Source organism: Erythrolamprus reginae, chromosome 4, assembly GCF_031021105.1.
Source record: "Erythrolamprus reginae isolate rEryReg1 chromosome 4, rEryReg1.hap1, whole genome shotgun sequence".
In the NCBI taxonomy this organism is placed as follows: Eukaryota; Metazoa; Chordata; class Lepidosauria; order Squamata; family Dipsadidae; genus Erythrolamprus; species Erythrolamprus reginae.
The window spans coordinates 81,574,314-81,599,620 of NC_091953.1; the positions used below are offsets into that span (position 1 = coordinate 81,574,314).

At 45.4% G+C, this 25,307-nt stretch overlaps 1 protein-coding gene across 5 annotated transcripts in view; it reads right to left on the minus strand.

The window, feature by feature from the left end:
• CDKL5 (cyclin dependent kinase like 5) overlaps nt 1–25,307 on the minus strand; it is a 277,196-nt gene that overhangs the window by 22,149 nt on the left and 229,740 nt on the right. For all 5 annotated transcript variants that reach the window (XM_070750754.1, XM_070750753.1, XM_070750752.1 and 2 more), the window contains 2 exons: nt 21,593–21,698; nt 17,841–17,964 (listed from right to left, as the gene is read on the minus strand). In XM_070750754.1, the coding sequence (XP_070606855.1) occupies nt 17,841–17,964; nt 21,593–21,698 (230 nt within the window). The remainder of the gene's footprint in view (nt 1–17,840; nt 17,965–21,592; nt 21,699–25,307) is intronic.

Sequence of the window (25,307 nt, forward strand, 5' to 3'; positions counted from 1 at the left end):
GGTAAGGCAAGTCAGGTGGTTTGAATTTATGAGAGTTCTGAAAATGGAAATGGAGCTGTGCCATCTTGGATACTAATTATGATCTTCAAAACATTATTTGGCATTTGGGTAGCATTTCCAAGACTTAAATATTCCTGCTGTACTCGTCTCTAATTCTGTGTGAGGAATGCAGAATGTGCTCCATTTCAAACTGCTCTTTCCCACTCACAGGGATGGGAGATGATAGCACAGCAAGGTGTTCCTGAATCAACAGGGAACAATGAAAAACTGGACATATCTTTATTTTCAAAAGCAGCAGCAAGCAAAAATTTATAGGATAAAATTTGTGCAGGAATGGAGAACAGTCCCATAAATCAGCACATCATTTGTAAGAGGCTTGTAGTTGTTCTTGGAATTTATGTTAAATTGTCTCAGGCTTCTTATAGAATTAAGACAGTCAGAAAAATAGAAGGGTGCTATCCATGTGAGTGTCAAAGGAAAACAGCTGAATAGTAGTGAGAACAGAGCTTGTGTAAGCAAATTTCACAAGTCATAAAAGTTCCAGCAGTGTCTTGCTATAAGTTAGCACAGTAGAGAATGTACTACTTAAAGATAGCAATGAGAATCCAGATAGTTGGGGGCAATATGTTGATTCTGTAAACTCTTTAGAGAGGGCTGTAAAGTACTGTGAAGTGGTACATAAGTCGATGTACTATTGCTATTAGTAATTTCTATTTCCCTATCCCAAGGGTCTGCAACCTTAAACATTCAAAGAGCCATTTGGACCCATTTCCCACAAAAAAGAAAACACGGGGAGCCACAAACTTGAGTGGGTGTGGCCAATTCGACATCACTCACTCCCACCCAGTCAAATGATCCCCAGCCACACCTATCCAGGTTTTGTGGCTCCCAGTATTTTTTTTTTGGTGGGAAATAGGTATCCCTAAACAAATGTACAATTGAACCTATACACTCAATCCTGTACAATGCTGTAACTAATCTGGGACTGGATAAAATAGGAACCAACAACACTAGACTCAACAATTGCCTTGATCTCATCTTCGGCAACAGTGCAAATTCAATTTATGGATTACAAGTAAAAGAACCCTTTTCCAACAGTGACCACAGCATGATAGACTTATGTCTAAATAACATCATAATGATGGGATCCCCAGTTATAATTTTTAAAAAGCCAATTATGATCTCATTAGCACTGACCTCTCCTCTCAATTGGCAAATCCTATTCATCGTCTGAAATACTGCCGAAGACCATTACAGTGTTCCCTCGCTTTTCGCAGGGGATGCGTTCCGAGACTGCCCGCGAAAGTTGAATTTCCGCGAAGTAGAGATGCGGAAGTAAATACACTATTTTTGGCTATGAACAGTATCACAAGCCTTCCCTTAACACTTTAAATCCCTAAATTGCAATTTTCCATTCCCTTAGCAACCATTCAGATTATTACTCTATTATTACAACTATCCTTGTGGTGTGACCAGAACAATCTAGAACTGAACACACTCAAAACCGTAGAAATGGTGGTAGACTTTAAGAGAAACCCTTCCACCCTTCCACCTCTCACAATACTAGACAACACAGTATCAACAGTACAGACCTTCAAATTTCTAGGTTCTATCATATCTCAAGACCTAAAATGGTCACCTAACATCAAAAACATCATCAAAAAAGCACAACAAAGAATGTTCTTTCTGCGCCAGCTCAGGAACCTCAAACTGCCCAAGGAGCTGCTGATTCAGTTCTACAGAGGAATCATTGAGTCTGTCATCTGCACCTCTATAACTGTCTGGTTTGGTGCTGCAACCCAACAGGACCGACACAGACTTCAGAGGATAATCAGAATTGCAGAAAAAACAATTGCTGCCAATCTGCCTTCCATTGAGGACCTGTATACTGCACGAGCCAAAAAGAGGGCGGGTAAAATATTTACTGACCCCTCGCATCCTGGACACAAATTGTTTCAACTCCTACCCTCAAAACGTCGCTACAGAGTACTGCACACCAAGACAACTAGACACAAGAACAGTTTTTTCCCGAACGCCATCACTCTACTAACCAAATAATTCCCTCAAAACTGTCAGACTTTCTACTAAATCTGCACTTCTATTCTACTAGTTTTTCTCATTATTCCTATCACCCATTTCCTCCCATGTTGACTGTATGACTGTAACTTGTTGCGTATATCCTACGATTTTTATTAATATTGCTTCTTCATTGCTTATTTGACCCCTATGACAATCATTAAGTGTTGTATCACATGATTCTTGACAAATGTATATTTTATTTTATGTACGTTGAGAGCATATGCATCAAGACAAATTCCTTGTGTGTCCAATCACACTTGGCCAATAAAAATTCTATTCTATTCTATTCTACTCACCATGTTTATTTATTTAAGTTTATTAAAAAAAATATTTATTAAAGGCAGATGAAAGTTTGGTGATGACATATGACGTCATCGGGTGGGAAAAAACGTGGTATAGGGAAAAAACCCACAAAGTATTTTTTAATTAATATTTTTGAAAAACCGTGGTATAGACTTTCCGCGAAGTTCGAACCCACGAAAATCGAGGGAACACTGTATAACATTTTTCTGCTTGAAGTTGAATCAGTCATTAAACTATATGTACCACTAATAACTCCCCAAATCCAGGAAAAATAAACTACACATAGCAATAAGGAAGCTCCAATTAAAAAAAATCTCTTTGGCAAAACCCCAAAACTGGTTACATAGCCAACTTTTAAAAATGCTACAAAAACTTTTGCCAACAGATAAAAACTGAATGCACCAATTATCATATCAAACAGGAGGAAAACCTTCTGTTCAAAATCCAACGTGCCTTCTACAATTTTGGAAACAGCACTACTTAAAGAGACGAGAATCATCCCACCCATAAAAGGACCAAATAATAAAGACTGTAATGATGAAACCATTAAATCCAAACTGTTCAACACATTGTTCGGCTCAGTCTTTGTAAACAGCAACAACATGTCCAATATTTCCTAGTTAAACAACAAACAATTACAACTATCTAATACACATTGATTTTACAGAAGACAATGTTGGAAAGGCACTAAGCAGTCTAAAACCATCTCTATCCATTAGATCTGATGGATTATGTACCTACGTCTTAAATAGGCGTTGATTGCTTACCTGAACGCCTCTTCTCGTACGGTGAGTGGGTACAGCAGTCACATGGGTTGCTCCTGTCCAATCCGTTGGAACTGAGCCTAGTATTAAAAAAGACTGCTGGATCCGCCCCTTCCCCAGAATTCGCGAATCCGTAGACTAGGCTCAGTAGTGAAGCTCTTTAATGTTCAACTCTCATGTGTTATAAGAAATTAGAATAGAAGGTAAAGAAGACCACACAAAGGGAGGGAAGTGACTGCTGTACCCACTCACCGTACGAGAAGAGGCGTTCAGGTAAGCAATCAACGCCTATTCTCCGTACTGAAGGAGTGGGTCCAGCAGTCACATGGGACATACCCAAGAGATAGGTCCCTAGGGTGGGAGTACATTGCTATCGTGAGAGATAACGGATTGGAGTACTCTTCTTCCGAAGGCAGCGTCTGCTGATGCGTACGAATCAATCTTGTAGTGTTTTATAAAGGAATTTGGCAAGGCCCAAGTGGCTGCTTTGCAGACTTCTTCCAACGGAGCCTGAGTCGCCCAAGCGGCAGATGTGGCAGCACTTCTGGTGGAATGCGCTGTAATATTCCTTGGAATGGAGAGGGAAGCTGTCTCGTAGGCCTTTGAGATGGCCCCTCTGATCCAACGACCTATTACTGTGGAAGACACTCTGGATCCCAAGGATCTGGGATGGTAGGCTATGAAGAGTGCTTCAGATCTCCGGATGGATCTTGTGCGTTGGATATAAATCTTTAGCGCTCTAGTGAGATCTAGAGTGTGCCATCTAATCGCCAGGGGATGCTCTCGTTGGAGACAGAAAGAAGGTAAAACGATATCCTGAGATCTGTGGAACATGGAACTGACCTTGGGTAGAAAGGTGGGGTCCAGCCGCAGAACCACCTTATCCTGATGAAACTGACAGAGGTCCTGTCTGATAGAAAGGGCTGCCAACTCAGATATGCGTCGGGCGGAAGTAATCGCCACCAGGAATGCTACCTTGAAGGATAGGTACCTGAGGGACGCAGAGTTCAGGGGTTCGTAAGGTGCTTGAGTAAGAGAGTGGAGAACCCGTGGCAAGTCCCAGGTTGGATATCTGTGGATTTTAGAAGGCCTGAGATTGGCCACTCCTCTTAGAAATTCTTGGATTTCTGGAAGGGAGCGTAGGGGCTGCCTGCGAGGCCCCGCCAAGACGGAAGAGATAGCGGCCAGATGGCGGCGGATGGTGCTGGTAGAGAGACCTTGGTGAAAACCTTTCATAAGGAAGGCGATTATCCTGTGAATGGGAAGACACAGGGGGAATAAGCCCTCCTGCGAGCACCACTGATGAAATTTGGACCAAGTATGGTCGTAGATCCGATTGGTAGACCCCCTTCTAGACTTCAGAATGATTTCCACTGTGTCTGGGTCATACCCTCGCAGGTCTAAGTCCCTCCGGATAACAGCCAGGCGGTGAGGTGGAACCACTCTGGATCCGGATGGAAGGAGGCCCCCTGCCGCAACATATCCTCCGAAGCGGGGAGTCGCCAGGGGTCCTGGACGGACAGTTGTTGAAGGTCCGCGAACCAGGGCCTGCGAGGCCAGTGAGGGGCAATCAGGATTACACGTGCTTTCTCCAGGAGGATTTTGTTGATCACGTCTGGCAGAATTGGAATTGGAGGGAAGGCATACAGTAGGCCTGGAGGCCAAGGACTCCTGAGGGCATTGACTGCCTCCGCTCCCGGAGACGGGAACCTGGAGATGAAGCGGGGAAGCTGGGTATTGTCTCTGGTCGCGAATAGATCCAACACTGGATGGCCGAACCTGAGGCAGATTTGGTGGAACAGTGACTGATGGAGATTCCACTCGCCTGGATCTATGGTGGCTCGTGAGAGCCAGTCCGCTTGGACGTTGAGGCTCCCCGAGATGTGATCGGCTAGAAGCGATTGGAGATTTTTCTCTGCCCAAAGACCCAACTTCAGGGCCTCCCTCATGAGGGCCTTGGATCTTGTGCCTCCCTGTCTGCAAATATGGCTTTTGGTGGCTATATTGTCGGTGAGAATCAGCACATGTTGGTTGGATATGTGAGGTTGGAATTGCTTTAGAGCTAGAGACACGGCTCTTAATTCTAGCCAATTGATGGGCTTGGAAGCCTCCTCCGGTGACCATGTGCCCTGAGCTAAAAGACCTTGGGCGTGGGCTCCCCAGCCCGAGAGGCTGGCATCTGTGGTGACTACAAACTGGTCGGGACACCGGAAGGGGGATCCCTTGTCTAGGGCTGGAGAAGTCCACCACTTGAGGGATCTGCGAACCGTCGGTGGGATGGTGATGCGTCGGTTCGAGTTGCTGTGGCCTGATCTCTGAAATGGTAATAGTAGCCATTGAAGTTCCCTGGCGTGAAGGCGGGCCCAGGGAACAATACCAATACATGACACCATCTTACCCAAAAGGGAGGATAGGGTGACAATGGAGGCCGATTGCTGGGGCAGGATGCGAGCAATGAGATCCAAAATGCTGCGTTTTCTCTCATTGGAGAGAAAAACCTGGGATATTTCGGAATTAATGATAGTCCCCAGATGCAGAATGGAAGTGGATGGATCAAGATGACTCTTGTTAAGGTTTATGGAAAAACCATGGTTCTGTAGAACCGACATGGTAGAGGAGAGGTCTGCAGCTACACCAGCTCTGGAATTACCATGAATTAAAATGTCATCTAAATAACATAAAATATGAATGGGAGAGGCCCGGATATGAGCCGCCAAGGATCCCAAGAGTTTAGTGAAAACCCTGGGAGCTGAGGAGAGCCCAAAAGGCATAGCCCTATACTGAAAATGCCTGCCTTGAAAGGCAAAGCGCAGAAATCTCCTATGGACCTTGGCAATGGGGATATGGAGGTAGGCCTCAGTGAGATCTAGAGACACCATAAAGTCTCCTCGATGAAGAGCTGATAAAATGGAAGATAGGGAGTGCATTTTGAATTTTCTATATTTAATGAAGCGGTTTAATTTCTTTAGGTCCAAGATGGCTCTCCAGCCTCCAGAAGTCTTAGGGACCATGAAGAGGATGGAATAGAAGCCTAAACCTCTCTGGAGAGAGGGGACCGGTTGAATAGCTCTAATAGTCAACAAATGAGAAATAACCTCCTCCATTCGAATACGAGATGGAGAGGAACTGGGAGAGGGACAAGAAATAAAACGGTTAGGGGGAGAAGAAATAAACTCTAACCTTAGGCCCCTTTCCACTGTGTCAATGACCCAGGGGTCCTTACAAGAGCGGTGCCAGGCGGAAGAGAACCAGGCTAGGCGACCGCCTATAGGCAGGTGAGAAAACTTACCATCTGGTTCTTTTGGAAGTTCTGGTAGTAGAGGATCCTCTCTGATAGCGGGACCCTCTGCCCCTGGTGGTTCTAGCTTGGGATCGAAAGCGAGGGGAATACTGACCTGGGCTCTTGTGAAATGCGAAGCTTTGATCCTGCTGACGCCCGGTGCGCCGAAAGGACTGCGGTTTCGGGGCCTTCTTGGTGGTAGGTCCCAAGACCTTTTTCTTGTCTGCGTTTTCCGTAAGGAGAGGGTCCAGAAGATCTCCGAAGAGGAGGTTACGTTTCAGTGGACCCATAGCTAACTGCCATTTCTGTCTTACCCCCGCCTGCCAAGGGCGGAGCCATAGAAGCCTTCTGGCCGTTGTGGAGGCTGCTACTGATCTGGCTGCAAATCTGGAAGATTGGAGAGTAGCATCTGCTATATATTGGGCAGCTGCGAAAATTTTGTTGAAATCCTGTTGGCCCCGTAAGTCATCTGGAGGCAGGTGTAGTTGGAGCTGACGAAGCCATAAGAGCATAGCTCTGGAAAAGAAGGATGCCGCTGCAGCACTCTTAATGGCCCATGAGTCTGCAAGGAGACTTCTTTTGAGCATTTGTTCAAGTCGTTTGTCCTCTGGCCGGAGGACTTCCTCTGCCTCGCCAGGCATGGCAGCCGTTGAGTGGAGCGTCTTCACTGGTTCATCTGGCCTGGGACATGTTAGGAGTTCCTCATAGGAGGGGGAGAGCTTGTAGAGCTTCTTGTCCTTGGGAGTGGGAGTGAAGCCTATGGTTGGGTGGTCCCACTGTTTAAGCAAGGCATCCTTAAACAACTTGGGCATAGGAATTACCTCATTGTCTTCCTGTTCCTCCATGAAGTAAGGAAGATTTTCCTCTGGGGGGTCTGTGGAAGGAGTAGCTTGCTTCTCTTGCCCGGCTAGCCCCGTGGATACTCTAGCTTTTAGCAGGAGAGATTTGAAAAGCTGCGAAGGGAAAATAGCAGCTGGGGCTGGAATCTTAATCTGAGATTCCTCATCCTCCGACAGACGCTGAAAGGGGTCATCATCCTCTTCTGCATCCACGTCCTCATCCTCTTCCTGAGAGGAGTCAGAGACCTCCATGACTGGGGCTCTGTAGGAAGGAGAAGAACTCACGGGACGGGAGGAGCGAGGGGGAGGATGAGACAGAGGAGGTACATTTAAAGATGAGAGTCTAGCATCAATAGTGTTAGTCAGAATAGTCAAGATAGACTGAAACTCCGGTGGCAAGGAAGAAATATCAGCCGGAAAAGCCTGAGGATCCCTGAGGCCCTGAACAGGTTCTGGCTGGGGGAAATCCTCGGTAATATCTGGCTCCTCTGGACCTAAACCCCATAGGTTAGGTTGGGGTGGATTTAGGTTTGGCTCATCCAGGGATAGCACAGGTACCCCAGAGGGAGGCAGGTTAGAGGCCTCCGGGGGGGTAGGGTTGATATGCACTTGGGCCTGCACCTTAAAACGTTTGGCTGATTTATCATGTATTTTTTGTAGGGCTAGGTCCCTTCTCTTCTCAGCCCTAGTGGGCTTGGCTAAAGACTGAGAGCCTGAGGAAGAGGAGGAAGAGGCCTGGGGAAGCTCAGAAGGATTACCAGTAGGCCTAACCTCTTTGGAACCTTTGGTAGTGCCTCTCTTGGGAAGGGAAGCCATAGTCTGAGCAATTACAGAAGACAAGGCTTGAGCCAAAAAATAGGGGAGAGAAGAATTATTTTGTGGAATTCCCAAGAGGATAGGTGACCCTGCTCCTAGGCCCAGGAGCAGCTGCGCCTTAAGAGGCAATCCTGGGCGATACCAAGAGTTCTTGTCCTTAAGTGCAGCGTGGCAGGCCTCACTAACTTAACTTTAAGAAAAACCAAGGCACACTGGTTGGAGGCCACTTCCGTGGAGAATAGGCCCGAGGGAACTCAAAGCGACGACTCCAGGGTCAGGCGGCGGGCTGTAGGCACTAATGGCCGACCCCTTAGGGCAGAACCGAAAGTGCAACTTACTGGGCGTCAGAGCCTTGGCGCCAAAATAACTGCTCCGTTATTTGCAATAGGAGCGACTAAGCCCGGGAGACAAAACAAGTCCCACACCGCGGGAGGTAAATAGCCCTTAATTAGTTGAAAAAAAAAAATAAAGCTTGCTCACGGCAGGACCTCCAAGGCCGGAATTAACAAACCGGCCGCGGCTACAGCACGAAGGGAAAAAAACCGCAAATGGCTGAGCCGCTAACTTCTCCCCCAACTCAAAGCCCTGTAGGGCTGAGAAAAAAACTGCCGGCAAGCTGAGTAATGGAAAAATCTTACTTGCTATTGAAGAGAGATCGAAGGGAAGGTGTTTTATCGAGAGGAACGAGCATTCACACACATCCGAGGATGCGAACTGAGCGAATTCTGGGGAAGGGGCGGATCCAGCAGTCTTTTTTAATACTAGGCTCAGTTCCAACGGATTGGACAGGAGCAACCCATGTGACTGCTGGACCCACTCCTTCAGTACGGAGAAAAACCCTTTCCACTGTCCTAGCAGAACTTTTGAGCATAGTTTTTGAAAAATCTTTCAGGACCAGCTCCTTATCCAACCTATGCTCACTAGCCATAGTCATCACTATCTTCAAAAAGGGAGACCCTAGCCTAGTTGAAAATTGCAGACCAATCTCTTTATGTTGTATCCCCTGCAAAGTCATGGAATCAATTATTAACCAATCCATTACCTTCCACTTAAGAGACAAAAAACCTATTCAACACCACTGACAATGCTGCTACCCTTCAAAAAAATCTTGACTATGTATCAGAATGGTCAAACGTGTGGCAACTGCAAATCTCAATCAACAAATGCTCAGTCTTACACATTGGCAAAAATAATCAGAACGCAAAATGCAAACTAGATGATCACAACCTTGTTGATGATCCTCACTCAGTTAAGGATCTTGGAGTACTCATCTATAATGATTTAATGCCAGAGCCCACTCCAACAGCATTGCCAATAAGGAATTAAGAGTGGTTAACCTAATCTTGCATAGCTTCTTTTCTGGTCATATTGTACATTTAACTAGAGCATATAAAACATTTGCTAGACCAATTCTTGAATACAGCTCACTGCATATCGGACATTAATACAATTTAGAATGTCCAGAGACATTTCACGAAAACAGACCTCCACTCCTCTGTTCACAACAGAATACCTTATGCCACCAGACTTGAAATTTTGGGCCTACAAAATTTAGTACTACGCTGCCTTCAATCTGACATAAATATAGCACACAAAATTATTCGCTACAATGTCCTACCTGTCAATGACTACTTCAGCTTCTACTGCAATAATACACAAGCACATAATAGATACAAATTTAACCCTCTCCAAACTTGATTGCAAAAAATATGACTTCAGCAACAGAGGGATCAATGCCTGGAATACCTGACTCTGTAGTTTCTTCCCCAAATACTTTACCTGACTCTGTGTTTCTTCCCCAAACCCCCAAAACTTTAACCTTAGACTGTTTACCATTGACCTCAGTCCATTCCTAAGAAGTCTGTAATGGGTGTGCATAAACGCACAAGTGTAACTACCATCCCTGCCCTATGTCCCCATGTACTCTTAATCATCTCATTGTACTCATAACCATGCTTATACATCTTTTGTATTCATGTATCATGTTTATACTTTGTCTGTAATCATATACAGTGGCCCCTTGACTTTCATGGGTCCGACTTTCGCGGAAAGGCTTTATCACGGGTTTTCAAAAAATATTAATGGAAAAAATACTTGGCAGTTTTTTTGAACACCATGAGTTTTCCTGCGGCTGCCCGATGTACAGTACTGTGCATGTTAACCCCCCCCCCCCAGCTGCCCTGCTTCTTTAAATAAAAGCTCCGCTTCTGCCCCAGCTTCCTGATTCCTCCTCTTTAATTCTCGGAGTGTTTGTACGCTCCACTTGAAGCCTCTTTTTCTGCCGCCGCTTCTTCTTCCCCCAACCACCTAAGCCGTCTCCCTTAGTGGTAGTGTCCGACCTCCCAGCTGACTGGCCTGGAATTCCGGCTTCGAGTCCTTGCCTGGATCCCTCTTGCCTTGAGCTTCCCCTTCTCCTGCCCTGACCCTGAGCAACGGTGCTGCTGCTGTCGCCATGGAAGACGCCAGCAGTGAGCACAGCAAAGCCCCCAGCTTGCTGCTCCATTGCCCCTGCGGGTTCTGGGGGTAAGTAAAACCAGGAATGGAGGAGGGAGGGGAGGAAGGGAGTGTCTCTGCTTCGCGGAAATTTGACTTTCATGGGCGGTCTTGGAAGGTATCCCCTGCAAAAGTCAAGGGACCACTTTATACACTTGACAAAATAAATAAATAAAATAAATAAATAAATACGCCTCTTTCTGTTTTTTTGTTTCTCTCTCACTATCTTTCTATCTTTGTCTGTTTTTCTTTCTCTCTCTCTTCCTGTCCGATTCTTTCTTTCCCTCCCTCCCTCCCTCTCCCTCTCTCTGTGATCTCCTGCCCAGCTTTACATGTTGAATGATTGGGAGGGGAGGGCTAGGGTGTGGCCAACCAATAGTGGGATCACCTGACAGGGAGCCACAGCAGGAGGATGAAAGAGCCGCATGTGGATCCTGAGTTGCAGTTTGCAGACACCCACCCTATCCTACTCTGGTAAGTTGAAGACAGTTGAAAATTAATAGTCAATATTTTAAACAATATACACAATAACTTGCTATGAACTATGGCCATTTGCTGTAGACCTGATGACTGAAAAGTCTGTAGATTGAGAAAATCTGTTGAATGAGGAAACAGGCTATCTCAGGCCACAACAGAGAAGTGTGCCAACTTAGACAATAGAACAACAATGACCAAAATAATAGTGAGATTTCAATAAGACATAAATTACTTAGAAAATCCAAAGAAACCATACAAGACCCCTATGTGCCAGAGAGAAGCTGCAGAAAATCAGTGCTATTTTGAGGCTTCTCACAGTGATAGGTATTGTTTGATGAGTCATATATTTTGATATGCGCTCTGATTCATAACCATTAGAAGTCAAAGGAATTGTTAAATTTCTCAACTGCCAAGCTAATTGGTTTTTATCTCCGAATTACAAAATCTCCTCCCCCAAGAAATGAACATATTTTTTTGTCAAGCCCCATGTAGCTGGCAAACTAAGAAATCAAGAACTGGCCAGATTTTAGGAAAGCATCTTTTTTTCAGAAAGAAAAAAAAAGCAGAATCGTGAAAACTCTAATCCTTATGTGCTTTGGATGTAAGAAAAATGACATTAAAATGAAAGAAATATTGTGCCCAGCTGATTTTATATTGGGAAAGCTTATAAGAGGCCTCAGGATATCCCAGACCCTGAAAATCTAGTATTCAGAAGATAATGCAAAGTATCGTTAATAGTAAAAAGGTCTGTTAAAAAGGACCGTTGAACTTACCTGAACGGTCTTCTCGATGCACTGCGAGGAGAGTCCAACATGGGTGATACTTCAGCCTGATTGGTTAGGGACTGAGTTAGATTAGCATAATAATTAGCTCCGCCCTGTAGCCACCCCCCTATAGCTCAGTCAAAAAAAACGAAGGAGTAGTGCAATCAACACAACTTTATTAACTCAACAAGATAACTAGACTGAGCCCCTGGGCCAAATGGCTGGGATGGGTTTGGACTCTCCTCGCAGTGCATCGAGAAGACCGTTCAGGTAAGTTCAACGGTCCTTCTCCAATGCACTGCTGCGGAGAGTCCAACATGGGATATACCCAAGATTAAGATAACAGGGCGGGAGAAGGCTGGACCAGGGGCGCATGCGATTCACACACCCTCTGCAGCACTCTCCGGCCAAAGGCCGCAGCAGAGGACCCAAATGAGTCCAGTTTGTAGTGTCTAATGAATGTGTTTGGGGTGGTCCAAGTGGCAGCTCGGCAGATGTCTTCCAAGGGAGCCTGCGTGGACCATGCAGAATTGGTAAAAGGCTGACCAGGTGGCCTGGTATATCCTTGTGGTGGAAGGCCTCCGGGCTGCTTGAATTGTAGCTATTACGTCCTCCGGAAGTGACGCTGCCTTCATCCTGTTGCCCTCAAGTGCCACACGGCAAGCTTCCACCATTGGGGGTCTGGATGGTAGACTGACCCCTGGCTGAGGGAGACAAGGCTGATTGGGAGCCGCCATGGTGGTGATATTGACAGGTCCATCAGGTCCGCAAACCATGGGTGGCGTGGCCAGTAAGGTGCGATTAATATTATCTCGGCTCTCTCCGCTATCAGTTTGGCAATTGTCCGATGGATAAGACATACTGGTGGAAAAGCGCACAACAGGCCCTCCGGCCATGGGCTCCTGAGGGCATTGACCCTCTCAGCTCCCGGTGATGGGAAGCGGGAGAAAAAGCGTCACAGGTGCGTGTTGTCTGACGTGGCAAACAGGTCCACTAGCGGCTTTCCATATCTCCTTATCACGGCCTGGAACGCCTTCCTCCCCAGGTGCCACTCTCCCGGATGTAGGGTGGATCTGCTGAGCCAGTCCGCCTGCACATTGTCCACTCCCGAGATATGCTCTGCTCTGAGAGATAGCAGGTTTGACTCTGCCCAGGACATGAGGGCGTTGGCCTCCTGCATTAGCCTGCCCGAGCTCGTTCCCCCCTGATGGTTTATGTGGGAACGGGTGGCCACATTGTCCGTGAGTATCAGTATATGGTTGTCCTGACACTCCTTGTGGAAGGCTTGAAGAGCTAGGAAGACCGCTCTCAGCTCTAGAAGATTGATGTTGGGGTCTTCTAGATCCGCTGTAGTCCACAGCCCCTGTGCCACTTGCGTCTCCGAGTGTGCTCCCCAGCCCGTGAGGCTGGCGTCTGTGGTGATGACCAGTTCCGTTGTCCTCAGGAAGGTGGAACCCTGAAGTAGGGCCAACGAGTGCCACCATGGGAGGGAGCGTCTGACCTCTCTCGGTATTGACACTAGACGATGGGAATGGCTGGATCGACTTCGTTGGTAAGGAAGAAGAAACCACTGTAGGGGCCTGGTGTGGAGGCGGGCCCAAGGAACAATCTCGATGCAGGAAACAAAGGTCCCGAGTACTTGCGACAGGAAGGCCAAGGATGCCTGTTTTTGTTGACAAAGAAGATTCACCATCTCCCGGATCTTCTGTCGACGTTCTTGTGACAGAAAGACCTTGCCTAATTGGGAGTCTATTACTGTCCCCAAGTGAGGGATACACGTAGTGGGAGTCAGATGGCTTTTGCGGAAGTTGACTGTGAAGCCATGGTCCCTTAGGGTTTGAATGGTCACCTGTAGATCTGACTGTGCCCTCTCTGGATCCCTCGATAAGATGACGATATCGTCCACATACGCCATCAGGCGCACTGCACTGGATCTGAGGGATGCTGTTAAAATGTCCAAGAGCTTTGTGAAAGTCCGCGGTGCGGATGACAGGCCGAATGGCATTGCCCTGTACTGGTAGTGATTGTCGTTGATGCAGAACCTGAGGTATTTGCGGTGGTCTGCATGCACTGGTACGTGGAGGTATGCCTCCTTTAGATCTATGGAGGTCATCCAGTCGCCTCTTCTTATGCAGGCAAGAATAGTGTGGAGTGAATGCATTTTGAACCTGACATATTTGATACACAGGTTGAGCTGTTTCAGGTTCAAGATCAGCCTGCATCCCCCCGAAGTTTTTGGTACTACAAAAACTATCGAATAATACCCCGTCCCTCGTTGATCTGGGGGGACCAGCTCTATTGCCCCAATGTCCAACAGGTGAAGGACCTCCTGCTGCAAGAGAGCCCTCTTGTGGGAGCAGCTGGTCCAGGAACATTGGATAAAACGTTGATGTGGTGGATAAAGAAATTTGAGTTTGAGGCCCTGGGAAACTGTATTGAGGGCCCACGCATCTGTAGTTGTACCGCTCCATGCTGTGGCAAATGCCTGGAGGCGGCCTCCAATAGGGATCTCCATAGGCCAGTCATTTTTGTCCACGGAATCCCTTCTGGTTAGTGTTTCCGAAGGGCTTCCTGGATTGCTGATACTGCCTACCTTTATTGCTGTATCCACCTCTGTTACTCCTGAACACGTTCTGGTTGTATCCACTAGAGTAAGGCCTCGGATTTTGTGTGCCCGCCGTGGCAGGCTCCTGGCAAAAGGGCTGGCGGCGGTAGAAGGGAGTCTGACGTCGATCCGCTCGCCTGGCTGATTTTGGTAACACCTTTTTCTTGTCCTTATCTTCGATAAGGACCTTGTCCAATGACTGACCAAAAGGCTATGACCCGTAGAAGGGTGCCGAAGCCAGGCGCCATTTAGACTTAGCGTCGGCTTGCCAGGATCGTAGCCAAAGCAATCTCCTAGATGACAGAGTTGCTGCCATTGCTCTAGAGGCGAATTTGGCTGCGTTTAAGGTGGCATCCGCTGAGAATTCGGATGCCAAGATCAGCTTGCTTAGGTCTTGTCTAAGTCGCCCATCTTCTGGCGCCACTCTGGCTTGCATTTCCTGTAGCCAGAGGATACTGGTCCTGTTGAAGAATGAGGCGGCTGCCGTCGCCCTCAAGGCCCATGAAGCCATCTGGTGGGTTTTGCGAATGAGTGTCTCTGCCCTCTTATCCTCCGGCTTTAACCCTTCAGCCAGGTCCGACGGGACCACCGCGTTGGAGACCAAACTCGCAACTGGTTGATCAATGGTCGGGAAGGATAGTAAGTCCTCAATTTCCGGATCGAAGGTGTAGAATCTACGATCCATCATAGAAGGCCCCTGTGCTGCCGCTGGATGTTCCCATGGGCGTTTGACGCTTTCCACAAAAATCTGTGAAGATGGTATGTGGTGGGATTCCTTTTGTGGTTCATTGAATAGTCTCGCAGCTGGTTGTAAGCCTGCTGCTGCCACGGGAGGCTTGGAAGCGTCTGTCACAGTGGCTACTAGTTTTGCCTTCCTTAAAAGGATATCGTAAAGGGCTGGTTTGAAAAGCATTACTGAAACGGGCTGGTCTGGTGGAGGGGCTTCATCCTCCGACAGCTCGCATTCGTGATCTGTGTCCACCTCCTCCATTTCAGACTCCTGTGGGAAAGTGGAGGTATGTGGTACAGACCAAAGGTCCCTCCTAGGTGGCCTGTTCTGCAATCCAGCCTTCTGTTGGGAACCAATGGACAAGCCCTGCGTATATGCATTGGTTAACATGTCTTGCAAGGCAGGTGGCATAGACTGCCAGGTCTCATTGGCCCTAAGCCCCGCTGCTGAAGGGGTGAATGTTGCAGAAGGGGGCGCATAACGTGGTTGAGGAGGTTGGTACCATGATTGGGTCTGAGGCATTAAGAAGTCAGACCTCTGTGGTTCAATCAGTTGAGGAGCCTGTCTTTCAGGGGATAATTCTGCGCTGTGCACTGAAGCCACTGAATCTCTATGTGCCCCTGGGGAGCAGCTAGGAAGCCATTGTGGCAAGGTTGGCTGAGCTGGGCAAGTGGGCAGTGCGAGAGGCGAAGGGTTCAGCAAGGACTGCCTTTGGGTGGCCTCCAGCTGCGCCTCTAAGGCTTTAATCTTCTTTTCTGCTTCCTTTAAAGATGAGGAAGCCTTGGTCTTAGCTCTAGAGGAATGGGCCTTGGTGGTTGATTTCGGGGCCTCCTCCCTCCCAGCAGCAGCCTCGGTAGGGGCGCTCGATGCTTGCTCAGCCATCCCAAATTGCAACGTTACTCACGGTAAGCAAGATGAAAAATATACACTCTCTCAATGATCTGAGATAGGTGCAATGATGACCAACCGAGCTCAGTATTCGCAACAAAATGGCGCTAAGGAGCTCGGCAATGGGTGTGGTCACCCTCTAGGGATGCTGGGAAGGCTTGGAGGAAGCTGCGTGGCTCCGCATTAAAAATGGCGGGCGCCGCCAAGCGCGGGAAATTCGAGGCGGGCGTTGTTGTTTCAACGCCAAGCCCTCAAAATGGCGGGCGCAGTCAAGCGGGTGGGATCCAAGTCAGGCGTTTAGCCTGATGACCACCTCCTCTTATGTCTAGCCCCCTCTCCGAGGGCAGTCCTGACTTTGCCGGCTTGTAATAGCCCCCGCTGGGTCGTTTCGCAGCCATTTCTCTTGCCGCCGAAACCGCCGGGCGCGCCGCTCCCAAAAGCCGACAAACAGCTGTTAGTCGGTCTTTTGAATCTGCTGCCGAATTTGGCGGCTCCTTTTCTGGTGCGCAAGAAAGGAGCCTCGGGAATAACCCCTTTCCGGCTTGGAGGGCGCCATCGGTGAGCTCCAAAGAGTGAGGGAGGGGGGTGGGGTGCCTCTGGGGCAGCTGTACCTTCGCCCCTCCGAGCTCGGTGAGGTTTGGCCTCGGAGGCTAGGGAACTCAATCCATTCCAATGGCTCTGGGATTAACCACTGGGCATGATGGTGGGGTTTGGCCACGGAGGTCAGGGACCCAGCCCAGGGAGAGCCGTACCTCTGGGCTGCTCCCACGGAGGGTGTGAGCCCTGGGGAGGTAAAGAGTTGCAGGTTATACCCATGGAGGGTAGACACCTGAATCCTCTTGTCCTCTTCTGTTTCTGTAAGAAAGAAAAAGAAGGAAAAAACAAATAAGAGAAATTAATACATTTAATACATTTAATACTTATTAAACATATATACAAATTCAACAGAGAAGTAAACTCTAGTCCCTATCACTACAACTGAGTTTTTTAGACTGAGCTATAGGGGGGTGGCTACAGGGCGGAGCTAATTATTATGCTAATCTAACTCAGTCCCTAACCAATCAGGCTGAAGTATCACCCATGTTGGACTCTCCGCAGCAGTGCATTGGAGAATAGCATAATTTCATTTGTTGAGCATTTGTTGTAAAAATAAAATGCCTAGAGTTGGAGGCTGCCTGGAAATAACAGGGCTGTTGATAAAAATAGGGTCACCAACATCCAATGATGGATATGGCACAGGAATATATACTCTCTCTTTCTCTCTCTGTTTGTGTGTGTGTGTGTGTATACAAATATACACATACATACACATGGCTGCCCATCTTGTGATACAGAAATCTGGACGTCTAACAGGAATAATAAAAAGACAATAAAAACCATACAACAAGGAACAAGAAAAAATAATTTCTGGAAGGTTTAAGAAGGAAAAAGAGAATAAATGTTCCCAATGAATATGTAGAGTGTAAACTTCAAGTCAATCCACTGTAATCATTAAAAAATACAAGATGGAGGGCTGGTCAATTTGGATTTGTTGATGTAATGCAGTGTTTACACATGTTCTGAACTGGCCATCAATTATATTTCAACTGAGTTTGGAAGGTAGACAAGTTTAAAGTTACAACTGATCTGCATAAAATAGAAATTCAATAAAATTACCAGAATCTATTAAACCCTTATTAAATCTATTAAATGGTTAAATGCATTAATCATTTAAGAAACTAGGAAATGTTAATTTGTTTCTATATTAACTTTTCTACTTCTATATAAACTGTGATTTATCTTTTATAAAGAAACTTACTTACCAGGAATCAAAAGCAGTTTGTCTCTTTGAATGGCTTGTTACATTACTGCTTTCTGCAGGCAATGCAGGTATTCTGTTTGAGGCACTATTATCTAGAAATGTTCCTTCTGGGCGTGGAGATGGGACTACAAGAAGAAATGTAAGGTTACACTACATACATTCTCAATTATCTCTTTTTAAAAACACAGTAAGATGGCACATATTCATGTTTGGCAAAACATTATATATTTACTCAACATGTGATATTGAAATTTGTTTCTGATTATTTCAGTGGTTCTCAACCTGGGGGAGGGGGGGGCAGGACCTCTTTGGGGGTCAAACGGCCATATCACATGTTCGCCTAGGGCCATGGGAAAAGACAAATTTCCCTTGGTGTTAGGAACTAAAGCTTCTATTCTGGCGCCTTGGAACATATTTTTACAATACCACCAATCCGGCGTTTACAGTGGAAGTGTCCCTCTGATCTTCCTGCCAATCAGCTTGAAGCTCTATTGGGAGAATTGGCACTGGACTTATGGTTGGGGTCACCACAACATGAGGAACTGTATTAGGGGGTCACGGCATTAAAAAGGTTGAGAACCACTGGTTTATTTCAATGTTAGATTATGATTATGAATCATAATATTCTATCAGTGTTGAAAAAAGAACAAAAGTTTAAAAGAAATTTGATTTCTGTAGTGTAGTAGAGGAGCTCTTAATACATTAAGTTATCTTAGTGGCTTTAGTTGGAAGAAGATTATTGCAATTCATATATTGATAACTTTTGGTTTCCATCCATATATAATGTATTGTATGCATAGATATCAATGAAGATGATCCGGTTGCTGAATATGCTTTAACTGTAATGAAGAATTATTTATTTTAATCTTATTCATCTCAGATTTGAAATCTTGAGATTTAACTGTCCTTCCCTTTAAAACCTAAGGATGTTTTCTAGAAAATTAATAATCATTGCATTGTCCTGTGAAATTATTTCCAAAGAAAGGAAATGACTGTAGCCATTATTTTTTAAAAATGCCTATAAAACCTGAATTTATCCAAATACAAAATGATCACAAATGAGAAGGCAAAGAAGTCAGTGTAAATGTATCCGGTTTTTCTGCAGAAAAAAAAATAAAACCAGATGCTGATTATATTTATAGCAATAGCACTTAGACTTATATATCACTTCATAGTGCTTTCGGCACTTCATAGTGCTTTACAGCACTTTCTAAATGCTGTAAATATTGCACCCAAAAATATGGGTTTTAATTTTAACAACTTTGGAATGATGGAAGGCTGAATCAACCTTGAGCCTGCCAGGATCGAACTGCTTGTTGTGGGCAGTCTGCCTGCAATACTGCATTCTAACCACTGCATTCTTCATATTTATTTTCTAGTGACCATAGATTTTAGTCCAATATCAATAAGGCCCAATCATTATGTATATTAGGAATTTGAAATATTATATCCACAGGAAATTTTTACTGTATATACTCGAGTATAAGTTGATATTTTCAGCACAAAAAATGTGCTGAAAAATCCAACCTCAACTTATACTGACTTTCACTGACCTGAAAACTGTCCCAAAGCTCCACAGTTCTAATGTGAAAGGCAGGGAGGAAAGAAACCTCATGGCTGGCAACAGGAGGGGTTTTTTTTCTTTCTGCTCTTGCTACCCCTCAGCTGCCTGGTTGGCAACAGGCTGAACCAATCACAGCTCCTTCTCTACACAGAAAGGAGGCACTGAGAGAGCTACCTGATTGGCAGCAGGCTGTACCAATCACATCTCCTCCTCTACAGGAAGCACTGGGGGAAGGGGCGGGAGAGTTGAAGAGACTTTCAGAACGAAGGAACCATGGCTTTCTCTTCTGATCAAGCCAGCAGCAATATTTTACAAGTAAATAAAATGTACAAGTAAAATGTAAGTTACCCATTTAAATCTGATTAACAGGATAGGTTATTTTGTAAGAAAATGTTTCTTAAAGTGGGGATAACTGTGTAATTAAACTTTTTTTTCCAACTATACTTATCCTACCCAAGAGGATTGTTAATGCTGACTTGTTTAAAACAGTACAACGGTTAGGATAATATAATAGTATGAATTTTGTCATTAATCATTTGTTCTACATAATTAATATGAATAGATTTACCTTTTTAAAAGAGTATGGTTACTCCTTATGCAAGATAAATATCATGTAGACGAAAGATTTTACAAGTAATGATTGAGTAACCCCCAATTGTTATTTATTGATCTATTGAGATAGTAATAATGATTTTAATTTATGAAATACGTTTTAAATGGAAAATCTGAATATTTATCATAAGGAAGTTTGATTTAAGCAATTGTTTTGAAAGAATATATGAAATCCCAATTATTAAGAAAATTATAATGATATTGTAATGAAGATTAAGATAACAGGTTTTAAGATTAAGATAACATTCCTAAAGATATTTTAAGAGGTTTTTGGAATGTAAAAAAAAGAAAGATTTTGGAAGGGGGAGGAAGAAAGATGCAAGAAATAAAAAACATTTTGGAAGGAAAAAAGTTACATAATATAATAATAACAACAGGGTTGGAAGGGACCTTGGAGGTCTTCTAGTCTAACCCCTTGCCTAGGCAGGAAACCCTACACTACTTCAGACAAATGGGTATCCAACATCTTCTTAAAAACTTCCAGTGTTGGAGCATTCACAACTTTTGGTGGCAGGCTGTTCCACAGATTCATTGTTCCAACTGTCAGGAATTTTCTCCTTACTTCTAAGTTGCTTCTCTCCTTGTTTAGTTTCCACCCATTGCTTCTTGTTCTTCCCTCAGGTGCTTTGGAGAATAGGTTGACTCTTTCTTCTTTGTGGCAAACTCTGAGATATTGGAAGAATGCTATCATGTCTCCCCTGGTCCTTTTTTTCATTAAACTAGATATACCCAGTTCCTGCAACCATTCTTCATATGTTTTTTTTATTCTCCTACAAAAACAATTTTAAGAAGCTACAATAGAAGAATATTCAATTTTTATAAGTTACCAGTAGCCACTGTATTTTCCACCCTGGACTTATATTCGAGTCAATAAGTTTTCTCAGTTTTTGTGGCAAAAGTAGGTACCTCGACTTATAATCGGGTCGACTTATACTTGAGTATATACGGTAGATGGCCTCAAAATTAGATTAAAACATTTATCAAGTATGCAAAACTATGAACGAAATCATTTTAACAATTTAATCCTTTGACAATATCATGCCATAATTCAATAATAGATGCATATGTGGCTGAAAGTAAAGGTTTAGCAAAAAATAATATATACCAGTGTCCTGCAGTCTTTATGTTGCAGATCAGGAGTGTCAAACTCAAGACCCGTGGGGCAAATCTGGCCCATGGTGTGCTTAGATCCGGCCCATAGGGCCATCCAGGAAAAAAACAAAGGACCAGCCTGTGGTGCTTCAGAACCGGCCTGTGGCTGCACGTGGCCCTCCCAATCTCTGTTTTCACTGGCAGAAGGTTGCAAGAGGCTGTTGCAACAGAAAATGGAGCTTGGGAGCCCATTTTCGTTGGCAGAGTGCTCAGGCCACCACAGGTGCCCCCAACACAAATGATAATGAAAATATTCAGAATTTCATACCCTTAAGGATAAGAATGTAGTTAGTGCAATTAAAAATTATTAAATAGTTACCTAAATCACATAATTAAATTGAGCCTTAACTATTATACCTAAACTGTTCTCGTCTTTTGTTAGAACTCTGTTTTAAAGTAGAATTAAACTGTATACATTAAATTACCTCTGTAAAAACTACCAACTCTTCTAGGTACAGAATCATTATACAGAAGTCTATTTTCTTTTGTGGAGGCTCCATCATCTGGATGTTGATCACGATATGTTCCACCCTTAATAAAATAATACAGAAATTTATTAGACTAAAGAAACTTGATTGAATAAGATCATAGTTTGTTAAAATAAAAAATAAATTCCACATTAAAAATGAAAGCTGCATGTTATAATCATAGAAATATGTTGCCTGATATATTCAGATAAATGACTAATTCTCATTTATACCTCTAATAAATGGTTTTTGAGTGGCAAAACAGTGTAAACCTTTTAAAAAATGACAGAGGCATGTAATCTACCACAGTGGATGTTAAATATACTAAATCCACTAGATTGCCAATCTTATTACAGTGGTACCTCGGTTTTCGAACGCTTCCCTTCTCGTACATTTCGGATATCGAACAAAATTTTCTGCAAAAATTTGCTTCAGTATCCGAACAAAAATTCGGATACCGAACAGCCAGAGAAAATTTTGTTCATTATCTGAAATGTAATCCCGGCAGCTTCAGGGCGCTGAGGAGCTCTCTAAGAGCTCCAAGCTGCAGGAAAGGTGGGGGCTGCTGCAATCCCGGCAGCTTTGGGGGGCTCCTTTCCTCATTGCTTTGTTTTATTACCTGTAAGGAGCTTCAAAAACTTTTTTCCTGTGGCTGCAACAGCGGTGATTTCCCTTCCAGTAGCAAGAGCGCCGGGAACGTCACGTGATGAAGGGAAGCCGGCGGAGCCATCTCAGCATTTGCTTCCGCTCCAGCACTTCCCTTCATTACGTGACTTCCCGGCGCTCTTGCTACTGGAAGGGAAATCGCCGCTGTTGCAGCCACAGGAAAAAAGTTTTTGAAGCTCCTTACAGGTAATAAAACGAAGCAATGAGGAAAGGAGCCCCCAGAAGCTGCCATCCCGGCAGCTTCAGGGCGCTGGGGAGCTCTCTAAGAGCTCCAAGCTGCAGGAAAGGTGGGGGCTGCTGCATTCCCGGCAGCTTTGGGGGGCTCTTTTCCTCATTGCTTCGTTTTATTACCTGTAAGGAGCTTCAAAAACTTTTTTCCTGTGGCTGCAACAGCGGCGATTTCCCTTCCAGTAGCAAGAGCGCCGGGAACGTCACGTAATGAAGGGAAGTGCTGGAGCGGCAGCAATTGCTGAGATGGCTCCGCCGGCTTCCCTTCATCACGTGACGTTCCCGGCGCTCTTGCTACTGGAAGGGAAATCGCCGCTGTTGCAGCCACAGGAAAAAAGTTTTTGAAGCTCCTTACAGGTAATAAAACAAAGCAATGAGGAAAGGAGCCCCCCAAAGCTGCCGGGATTGCAGCAGCCCCCACCTTTCCTGCAGCTTGGAGTAGCGAATTTATTTATCCCATTGGAAATAAAGAAAATAGATTTAATTGGTTCCCAGCGAGTTAACAGGGGCTGGGAACCAATTAAATCCATTTCCATTATTTCCTATGGGATAAATAAATTCGGTACTCGACCAAATCGGTTCTCGACCACACTTCTGGAACAAATTGTGGTCGAGTACCGAGGTGCCACTGTATTTGGTAACATACTGACCCTTCCATTTACCATTAAATTTTGTTGAAAAAATATACAATCCTAAACATTATACATAATGTAAGAGGCCATGGGTATCTGGGAAGGTTTACAAAAATGGTCCATCCTCATTCATTTAATAACTACTTATTTATTAGTTTATTTGATTTATATAAGGTGCACATCTCACATAAGTGCTTCTGTGTAGCTTCCAATAAAATTGTTGCAAATTAGACCAATATGCATGTACTGTATTTTTCGGAGTATAAGATGCACCAGAGTATAAGAGGAAAGGGGAGGAAAGGGAAAAGAATCTGCTTATCTGATATTCATTTGGTCAGCGTCCTTAGTCTACTGAGGCTTAACTTCCTGGCTCCAATCCTTCCCCACAGGGAGGCGGAACTGACTAGGTGGTTCCGCCCCAGACACTTGATGGACCCAGAGGGCTTTCAGAGGCCGCTTGGGGTTATTCCAGATGCACTCGTCCACAGCTTGGCAGAGTCTCTTGCTGTAGCCTGGAACAAGGCTGCAATGGAGGCTCTTGACCGGATTGCGCCTTTGCGACCTCTCCGTGGCACTAGACCCCGGAGAGCTCCTTGGTTTACCGAGGAGATCTGGGAGTTGAAATGCCAGAAGAGATGTCTAGAGAAGTGATGGAGGAAGAGTAAGTCCAAATCAATCGAATACTTGTAAGAGCTCATATTAAGACTTACAAAGTGGTGCTCAAGGCGACAAGATGCGCATGTCATGCTGCCTTGATTGCATCAGCAGAATCTCACCCGGCTGCTCTGTTTATGGTGACCCGCTCCCTTCTTAACCAGGGGGAAAGTGGGGAGCCGATAACAGAGTTGACTGACAATGAGTCAGTCGAGGTGACTGGGGCCCATACTTGTTCATCTGTCTGGGAAGAGTTTGATCTGGCAACACCTGATGAAGTGGACAAGGCCAATGGAGCTGTGAGTTCCGCCACCTGATTACTAGATCCGTGTCCCACCTGGCTGGTTTTGGCCAGCAGGGAAGTGACACAGAGCTGGGTCCAGGAGATTGTCAATGCTTCTTTGGGGAGGGTGCCCTTCCCGGCTCCCTACAAGGAGGCACTTGTGTGCCCCCTCCTCAAGAAGCCTTCCCTGGACCCAGCCATTATCAACAACTATCGTCCAGTCTCCAACCTTCCCTTTATGGGGAAGGTTGTTGAGAAGGTGGTGGCGCTCCAGCTCCAGCAATTCTTGGAAGAAGCCGATTATCTAAGCCCTCAGCAGCCAGGATTCAGGCCCAGCTACAGCACGGAAACTGCTTTGGTTGCATTGATGGATGATCTCTGGCACGCCTGGGACGGGGGTATATCCTCTGTCCTGGTGCTTTTTGACCACTCAGCGGCTTTCGATATCATCGACCATGGTATCCTTCTGCGGCAGCAGGAGGGGTTGGGAGTGAGAGGCACTGTTCTTCAGTGGTTCTCCTACCTCTCCGGTCGGTCGCAGTTGGTGTTAGTGGGGGGTCAGAGGTTGACCTCTAGGCTTCTCCCTTGTGGGGTGCCTCAGGGATCGGTCCTCTCCCCCCTGCTATTTAATATCTACATGAAACCGCTGGGCGAGATCATCCAGGGGCATTGGATGAGGTATCATCAGTACGCTGATGATACCCAACTGTACATCTCCACCCCATGTCCAGTCAACGAAGGAGTGGAAGTGATGTGCCAGTGCCTGGAGGCTGTTAGGGTCTGGATGGGTGTCAACAGTAAATCCACAGTAACTGAATTTAAACATGCCTGGGGTAAACAAATATCCATCCTAAGATAAAATACAAAAAATAGTATAAGGGCAGACTAGATGGATCATGAGGTCTTTTTCTGCCGTCAGTCTTCTATGTTTCTATGTTACAGACTCAAACTCAACCCTGATAAGATGGAATGGCTGTGGGTTTTGCCTCCCAAGGACAATTCCATCTGTCTGTCCATCACCCTGGGGGGAAATTACTGACCCCCTCAGAGAGGGTCTGCAACTTGGGCATCCTCCTCGATCCACAGCTTACATTAGAGAACCATCTTTCAGCTGTGGCGAGGGGGGCGTTTTCCCAGGTTCGCCTGATACACCAGTGGTGGCCCTACTTGGACCGGAAGTCACTGCTCACTCATGCCCTCATCACCTCGA